This window comes from Takifugu flavidus, chromosome 17 (genome assembly GCF_003711565.1).
Source record: "Takifugu flavidus isolate HTHZ2018 chromosome 17, ASM371156v2, whole genome shotgun sequence".
In the NCBI taxonomy this organism is placed as follows: Eukaryota; Metazoa; Chordata; class Actinopteri; order Tetraodontiformes; family Tetraodontidae; genus Takifugu; species Takifugu flavidus.
This window is the reverse complement of record NC_079536.1, coordinates 3,861,747-3,871,087: the sequence shown is the minus strand read 5'-3', so window position 1 is coordinate 3,871,087 and position 9,341 is coordinate 3,861,747. Positions and strand designations below refer to the sequence as shown.

Genomic DNA, 9,341 nt, shown 5'->3' with positions numbered 1-9,341 from the left:
ACTCTTGTGGCTCTGGTGGTGAGCGTGTCACCACCCAGAGGTCACCCATAATCCCCTCTGTTTGCGCTTGTAATTAAATATTTAGCTGCACCATGAACAACTCGGTTAAACTCTGTACATTAGCCCAAATGTCAAAGCTTTATTATATCTGTGAGGAAGGAAAAGTATTTCTACGCTGGCCAGCTGTGGTAATTTGGATGTAGAAACTTTCCAGGAGAGGGAGAGAAAAAAAATAAAATAAATGAGCTGTTGATTCTTTGCAAACCCTTGGCAACAGGCAAGAATGCGTCCAACCTCTGCTCTCTAAAAAGGGCAAAACTGACTGAACGGAGTCCAAGGAGTGTTTCTATCTGCCAGATACCAGCAGCAAGCTCCAACTACAGGGGATTAGCAAGTGTAGCAACGCCAGCGGAACATCTGCGGCCGCTCGTCTCTCCACACGGACATCAGGTGATGGGCATGGAGGATCCATTTCATGGCGCGGGGTGGAAAAGAACGATAGAACGGGGGATAATTCAGGGTGGCGACCGAGAGGAGGAGCCGTTTGTGCTGCTAAAGTCGCCATGCTGGCGTCAGAGTGCTTTCCGAGGGGGTCAAGGGCCAAATTGAAGGGTGGCGGCCTGAGAACGGCGCCTGGTTCCGTGAGACGATTTAGTCTGACGCGAAACAAAGCGATGTAAAAATATAAAGACATTTTTCTGCTTTCTGGCTGTGTAAACTTTATTATAACCTTGTACTTAAAAACAAAAATAGCTCCCAAACATGTGGCCCGTGGGTCAATGGAGACAGACTTCCTGGTTCAAGGAAGGAACCACACAATCACTCAGTCATGCCCAGGAGGTCGAGGCCTCAGCGGATAATTGGTGGTTGGAGTGACTGGGCATGAGCGGCTGGAGGCCGTCTCAGCTTCACGCTTCCTGCCCGAGGCCTTATCCCCCCTCCGCAGCCCTGCCGCTTCCCCTGCAGCCGTCCTTTGACAGGAAGCAGGAAGCGTCCGGGCCTCGGTCCCGGGTCGTCAGCACTTCGTCTAATGACACCAACTGCTCCCTGCTGACAGCTGAAGAGCAAACACGCTGCGGTGGCAGAGCTCTTCTCCACATTCCTGCACTGTCACTCCGCGCCCCCCCCTGAACTCGCTCTCCTCCTCCTCTCCCTATCATCAGCTCAGAGTGGAAATAATGGGAAGCTGTGAGACATCAATTGGGACACAAGCGAGGTCTTATGGCAGAGCTTCCTCTTCACCAAGCAGACATGTGGTCACCCGGATTCTCCGAATCGCTAATATGCTAATTATTTCCAAGGGTTAGGGTTGAACTGAAGAGGAACAGGAAAGGCAACAACGATCAAAGGGCTTCCTGGGATCCAGGAGAACATCTACTGAGGAAAAGAAATGTCCAGTTTTCACACATACAAACGTCCGCTCAACAAACAGCTCATCTGTGGACACGTGTTGCCCCAGTCTGGCTTTTATTACAGCCAAAATGAAATGTCACGGAGGCAATGCATCTGTCTGTGTGTGTGTGTGTGTGTGTGTGTGTGTGTGTGTGTGTGTGTGTTGAGTCTATGTGGCATGACTCAAGCAGGAAGGGCGGGGAGCCATTTTCATTGGCAGGGAACAAGCGCACATCCCTTTAACTGGGCCGGCAGCCGGAGAGGCCGACAGCTCTCCAAGTGGAATGGGAAAAATGAGAGGATGTAACATTTCCAAAAGCAGCTGAGGTCAGACAACCTATTTCTCACACACAAACACACAAACACACACACGCGAAGGAGGGAGGGTGGGAATGATGGACTGCCCGTGGCTTTGGTTTTGGCTTGGAGGTGTGTTAGCATGACCGCATGACTGATGGAGTGTAACTGAAACAGCAAATGTGACAAGTGAGGGGTCAAAGTTGATAAGGATCAATCAGCATCTGGTTCTGATAGGGAAAAAAAGGGTTTTTTTGGACTTGGGGGGGGGGGTCTGTTCGCCCTGTTAGCCAATCAAAACTAGCCTTACTGGATGCTTTTATCTCCTAAAGTGTATGCTACAGATACATTCATCCCAGCAGAGGAAATCAGTAAATCTGATCAATAACTACTGGGAACACAAGCAGGCCTAATTCAACAGCAGGACTAGCTTAGCGTCACCACGTCCGCATCTGCCTGTGTTATTGTTTGAAGCAGACTTTCCAGCAGGGTTTGCATTTGCGTCGCCTTCCCGCCCCCGTGTGCACCATCAGTTTACATTTAGGATGAAACATCTACTCGGCATGTTGCAAACATGAGCGGCTAATGCATTAGCCTCCACGACGGGTGGGTGGACGGCGTTCTCCGCCACCGCCATTAGCCCAGCTAGTCAGAGAGAAACACGAGCTGTTTTCTGTGCGAGTGCGACGCTGCAGATGTTTGGACGCTCGGTCCAGGAAGTGACACGGGCAGCTAGCCGTGCACTCGCTGGTGCTACGTTCACACATCATGCAGCGGCTTTCCTCACCGAGGAAGCGCTCGCTTTCAGCATCCCGCCCACACAGCTGCCGCCTCTGCTGAGCTTCACAGCTAACAAACGCCACGCTCGCCATCCTCACGGCGTTCTGCTAGTTCTCAGGCCCCAGTTTGAGACGAGAACGCGAAATGTTCCGTCCACAAAAACCTCAACAAGGTGAGAGGTGTTTGAAATGGAGATGAGAGCAACTTTGGGGCTATACATCAAAGCTGGAATAAGGAACAAAGCTCTTTTTGGCTGCATCTGCTTTAAACATTGAAAGAACAAAACACTGTATTTGAATATTGACCATTTCTAACACGATATAAGACAAAGCTAACAAGTACGAGCATTATCTTACGCGTGGCATTGATTAGCTTGTTAAAAGCAGCCTCCTGTGACGGTTTATCTTTGCTGATAAGACGCGCCGTCAGAACGATTCCTCTGAGCCACTGAACAGCATTCCTGCACACCGCTCGGTCATGAGCCTCCGCGGAGGGCTTTGCTGCATTCCTTGAAGTTTTTTCCCTGCAGAACCCTCTCGGATTTCACGCTCCGGCTGGGTGACGCAGCAACTATTCCAAACCCACAGGTGTATTCACTCCCACGCGCCATTTGGACGTCCAGACATCTGAACAAATAGAAATGAGGCTCGACTGTGACACCCAACCGCAGCTATAACCGCGGCTAATGCGCCTTTTTAATACGCGCACCGTATCAACGGTCGTTTCTGATGGCTGCTGCCTCCGGGTTTGACCGCCCTCCGTGGTCACATGGCCCTCTCTGGTCACAGTAGTATCAAACCACAACACTGGAAAGCTGCATCAGCCACTGGGCCGTGGCGAACGCATTCTCCGGGCCAAACGGCATCAAAGCGCGGACGGGGATGCTCTGTTTGCCCCTCAGGCCACAGCGAGACATCAACAGTCATCAGAGGACGCCACGTGAGGCGGCGACGGTCGCCGCGACAACCCTGGGATGGTTTAATTGTCACGAAGCAGACATATTTAGCCCTGTTGGTGACCACCCACCTGGCGGCTGTTTAAACCGCCTCATCAGTTGACCTACAAAAACGTGATAGCAAGCGCCCGCGTGCCTGAGCCACTGATGGTATGCGTCCGCCGCGGATTAAACGGGATGTTGGCGATGAAAAACCTCCCGACGCCGTTCACACGGGAGAGCAGAGCCGCAGACAGATGCCAACAGCGGCCCCGCTCTTCTTCACCTAATTCCGCGGGAACAGCGCGGGGATCAGCGTCTGGGCCAGGGGCTAATCCGCCGGCGGCTAACGGCCATTGATGCTATACGCAGTGCAGCTGCGGCAGGAAGGTAGGACAACAGCTGCGGCCCTGCGGTCCGATTATCAGATTTCAGCCGCCGACAGCAAACGAGGCCACAAACAAGCAGTGGCGGCACCTCTCCTCCCGCCGCGGGGGGCAAATTAGAAAATGGCTTAGCGCTCTGTTCATGTTTTTAGGGGGAGATTAGGAGGGACACCTCTGCTCAGATGCTCTTTTATCCCAGACCTCATCGGCAGCGGCAGGTTAATGGTCTTCTTCTGTGGTTTTCTTTTCATCCTCCGTCACGTCTACAGCCGCCTGAAGCCCGCCACGTTTACCGCCAATGTTTAAACGCTTCTCCGCTCGTCTCGATGCCGCTTCTGGCGTAAACAGACGTCGACCGACGCTAATTTTACAACATCGCCTGCTTAACGAGCCCATTCGCCGCATTTCGGCGACGCGGGGGACAAATATGGAAACAAAAGGCGCAACTTCAATAATTGAACTCGACACAGCTGTGCTTCTTAAATAGCCAGCGCTCGCTTTTGTTATGCAAAGCCAGGCCCCATGAAATGCGCCTCGTCTGCTTCCCCGTTCTGAATAATTCATGGGTTTTTTTTAGCCTGTCGGATCCAAAAGCATTCCCCTAAAATCCGAGGGCGAAAATCCTCCGCGCACATGACGGGAGGGAAGCGCTACAGATGACTCGCTCACATGACGAGGCCTCACATGACAACATGTCGTCTCTCTGACCAACAGCTGGAGGCCGTGGGGATCTCACAGCGGCCCTTCTGTCCACCAAGTTTGGGATCTCGTCACGAGTTTTCCGTTGCGCCAAAAGCAATCGGCAAAATCAGAAAATCTTCTTTAAATGACGCTGCACGGAGCAGGTCTGGATTACGAACTCAAGGATTACGCAATTCATGTTAAACACAGGACATATCGCCATAGCAACCCACAGGAGGAACAGTATGGACCCCTAAAAAGGCCATTGCGTTAGCTTACAGAAGTACAAACCGCTAACACCAGGAGAGATTTAATCTCATCTGAAAGGAAACAACACTGTCGAATGGGTTTAATCGTGTTATTAACTGGTTTAACAGCTGAAATCTTGTAACAGAAACAAGATCAGCGCCGTATTTTGTGCATTTACAGGAAGAACCCAGCTAGCTGAAGCATCCCAGGCTGCTGCGAGTGAATGGGCGGTTCTGTAAACTGTGAAGGGCTGCTGCCTTTTAGGTCAAGCCCAACCACGCTTGAATAGAATGACTGTGAAAAGTCAACATTTTTCTGCTGCAGCCCATGTGATGCGGAGCGAGAGGCACGCTCAAAGGAATGCCGGAGCGCTGAGGGTTTCCCTTGTATCGCTGCTCCGGCTCTGTGTGCTTTAGCAAAGCAAACCCGGTGACGCAAAGTGCCATCTGTGGGGGAGAGAGGGAGACAATCCCGGCCCCCCTGGGGGATGACAAGCACCTGCTGCTGCTAATTTTAACCTGTATTAGAGAAAACCTGAGAAAGGAGGGTCTAGAATAATGACCTTTGACCTTTTGTCAAAACCTCACGTGCCGTTTGCTACATGAAAAGACCTTTAATGGATTAACGTGCTACAGGCTGCAGGTTTGGGTGGATTATTACACTTTTCCTCATGCTCGTTGTGAGACGACTCTAGCCACAGATGCTGGAGACCTGCAGTAAAGAAATAAAAGAAAATAAAAGAAATACTGACAGTAACCACCGTTTCTCCTCATCCAAGGAGACTTGCTAGCGGTTGAAATCCCAGTTTTCTTCCCCTGACTGCCCAGGCATCACTGCTTGGACAAAACAAAGCATCTCTGAGTGTAAAGAATGAGCTAACGCTTGCTAACATGAAGCTAAATCCTGCTGAGCGAACTACCGCCAGTGTTTTGGTCTTAAAAATGGCCAGAGGGTCAAATCAGAGGTCATTGTCAACGCTGAGCTCCAGACTAAGACGCCGGATTACGTCAACCTGCAACAAAAAAACTAGAGTAAAAAACATTTGGATTATTGCTGTTGGACACCCGGTTCCAAGGTGTCCCACCATTATTTGAACGGACAAACCAAAAGACAACACAAATGGCCCAAAACAGCTTTGTCCACACGGCTGTTGAGCTGGGAAACGCGGTGACTAAGCCCCGCAACAATAAGAGGCGAGCGCCGGAGGTGACACCAAAATAAAACCCAGACGCGACGACACATTTCCAGCGTGCAAACCCACACGCACGCACGCACACACACACACAAAGCCCTGATCTCCTGCGCCTGCAGCCACCGCGGCGGTTCAGGAAGCTTATTTTAAGTCGTTATCGCTTCATCTTGCGGTTCATTGTTGTTCATATTTCGGCACTCATGCGAGATTAAACGCTTTCCTGAGCCCTGCCACGAAGGGACGGACGAGCCCCGGACGCTTGCGTGTCCTCACACACTCGCACCTTTGACCGGTTCTCCCGTGGGTCAAACGGCCCCTGACAGTTACAGCAGGAACCGTACCGGTTACCTGTTACCTTGGCGACGCCCACAGGAAACAGATGACCGTCTGAATACCAGACAGTTAATTCCTCTGGGCAGCGTCGACAGTCATTCTGTGGGGGGTTTTGCTCAATGAACGATGGGAGCGAGCTCTTACTCGCCCACACGCGGATCAAGCGCGGTATAAAACAGACACTAATCTAGCGGTTTCCCCAGCTTTAGCCCGGCCTGCTGCTCATGGGTGGATCCCAGTTTGAGTAACCGGTGGGATTTATCCTCTTTGGAACATTTCAGGGCCACGGTAATGTCAGAAACTCCCTGGTGCCGCCATGTTGGTCTCCCCGGTCATGTGATCTCTGCAGAAAAGGATTCCAGAGCAGCTACCGAAGCCCCGCGCACATGGCGGCCCTCCCTAACAGATGTTTTTCGTTTGCGCCGCTGCAGTCTCTCTCGGCTCGGAGGAACGGGGCCAAAGAGGTGATTCATGATGCTGGGGTTTTTTTTTTCTTTCTTCCCCCATCGTTGCAGACACAAACTGCTCTCCGGATGAGGAGCGAGCGCAGGCTCGATCCTCTGTTGGTAGGTTTTCTGTTATTAATGACACCAGAAGTGATGGATGGCTCCAACGGGAGCTCTGACAAGCTCAAACACCATGTTTACATTTAATCTGCAGAGATCTACAGGATCAGAGCGGGTTACACCAATCAATCCTGCGGGTTTGGAGTCATTCACGTGGCCCAAAAGTGAGAATGAGCTCATTTAGGACGGGACCACGCTGAAGGTGTGCACTCCCCTGTTTGACGCTCCATTTAATCATCGCAGGAAGGATGCCAGTGCTGAATGGGGGTGGGAAACACACACACACACACACACACACACACCTGCCTGGTCCGATTACAGCCCCCACAACATGATCAGCCGTGACACGGTGCCACACAGTGACTCTGGGTGGCTGCATTTCTGCTCCCATTGACTTCACCTTAAAAGAAAAATCCCGATCTTTGCAGCTCTGACTGGTGGGATTTGAGGAGCATTTTCCTCTTTTTATTCTCCACACACACACACGCGCGCGTACACACACACACACACACTGCAACAGCCTGGCAGCATGTTCTGAAGCTGCGAGTTATGTAATAGAGAACACAGAGAGCTGCAGGCCTAAGTGCACATCCTCCTGCAGCCTACACTCTCCCAGAGCCATATTACTACTCTACATATCCGGGCAGAAAGAGCCGCACATTTAGACACGCAAGGCCCGCACAAAAGATAGTGAGCTAGACCTAATTATGCACCAGGACCACGAAGGTGACTCAACAGGTGGAGATATTTCCATCCCTCTGGGGCAGATGGGCAGCAGAATTATGCAATGAGTAATGATGAGCGGATGGAGGGGTAAAATAAAATCAAAAATCCCCATTTTATACGGGGATGGATGCATGTTTGGCTTTGCCAAATGTAAATATAAGAACCCCAATATTCATTTTTTTTGTATTGTAAACTCAGCTCTGGGTCTTTTTGTGAATCCTGCGCATGCACGCACGCATGCACGCATCCATGCGTCGGCCTTACCTCCTCCAACACGTTCACCGTGTTCCTGCAGCTCTGCATCCGGGTGGTGAAGCTGGACGTGGTCGGGGAATTGTAATCCTCTGTCGTCTCCGAGAGGAACTCGGACACCGATATTTGATCCGGCATCCTTCAACGGCAGGGGGGGGGGGTGCCCACGGAAGGGTTTGCGATGAATGCTCAGAAAGACAAAACCATGAAAGACTAGAAAGCGGAGGGAAGGCAGCTGGAGACTGGAGCCCCGATGGGAGGAAGAGCCGCTTTTCCCCGCAGAAACTATCGAAATGCTCGGTACGTGTCTTCTTTCCCGGTGGCTCCTCTAATGACTTCACTATTCCCCAGAGGCCATGGGAGGAGGGAATTGTCGAAATTTCTGCGGGCTGCGTCCCCTTCGGTGCGTCTTTTCCGTCGGCAGATGTCTAAGAGCGACGCATTTATAAATAGTGTCACCCTGCGCCTGACTACACGTCGGAGGAAAAACCACCGTTCAGAATAGCGGATGCCCTCATTATGCTCTACAGATGTTCAATAAGCCGCTAGTCGTCAAAACAGCCCGCAGTTACCAGCCTCGGTGGAGGATTTCGCATAGTCCGGGATCTGCCGCGGTGGCGTCGAACTGCACCGGGATTTGGTCCGACGTCGTTCAGCCGTGGTTTGGGTTTTTTAGAGCTAAACGCTGCCGCAGACACATTCACTGCTTCGCTCTCCTCGGCCGCGCTGGAGCTTCTGAGCTACTGGTCAAGTAAGCCGGAAGAAGGGATGTGATCTCCGGTGACCTGTCAAAACAAAACTCACTGACGAACGATTGAGCTTGCAAAAACCACCAAGATCAATACAATTCTGCTCAGATACAGTTCAATAACTTGTTTAGGGCCCTCTTTAAATTTTAAAAGATCACGTTCAATTGGCGTTTTGACGACCGGATCAGTTTATTTTCACTTAACAAAACCTTTATTGTGAAAGCGCTATCGCTAGTGTTCGTCGTCATTTCGGGCAACTTGATTTAGGACACTCCCACCCATCTCGCCCGTTCGACGGGGCCGTGGAGCCATTCTGCGCACGCGCAATCTGCTGTCCGTTAGCAGTCGTTACATTTCATTTTCTCCGGCTAACATTAGCACAAAAAGGGAACAGATGTTTTAGTGATTGGCTTGGTGTGGTTGTTTTGACTTCGTTTCGTCTCGCAGCTGACTGTTACCGTAAAAAAAACAATGGTGACCGGTTGGCTTGTGTTTCAGGGAAACGATACGTGTTCAATATACCACATTTTAGCAGCATTTAATGGCAAAAAGGTTAGCAGTTGCGCTTTGTTCCTGTATAGCGCGCATTTACAGTAAATCCCTGCTTGTTTGTTGCCCTAAAACACATTGTTTGACGTCAATTAAACAATAGTCTGGCATATCTACGGACGTCGCAGACGTTAAACACTACGATGTTCGTTAACAAAAATGCATTTAGATGGGAAGAATACTTGAGTATTTTAGGGAGATACGTGATTGTTTTTCCCATTTGAACCAATTTTTATAAAGCCGCTATCTCTGTTG

The 9,341-nt window shown here is 50.8% G+C and overlaps 1 protein-coding gene across 11 annotated transcripts in view; it reads right to left on the bottom strand.

Moving 5' to 3' along the window:
• Positions 1 to 8,536, bottom strand: part of asap1b (ArfGAP with SH3 domain, ankyrin repeat and PH domain 1b) — a 30,332-nt gene extending 21,796 nt beyond the window's left edge. For 9 of the 11 annotated variants that reach the window (XM_057013071.1, XM_057013072.1, XM_057013068.1 and 6 more), the window contains exon 1: positions 7,801 to 8,533. In XM_057013071.1, coding sequence (XP_056869051.1) covers positions 7,801 to 7,926 — 126 coding nt within the window. In that variant the 5' untranslated portion in view covers positions 7,927 to 8,533. Of the gene's footprint in view, positions 1 to 7,800 lie in introns of all 11 variants that reach the window. The other 2 variants (XM_057013077.1, XM_057013069.1) reach the window with 2 other exon arrangements.
• Between the last annotated feature and the right edge of the window lie 805 nt (positions 8,537 to 9,341).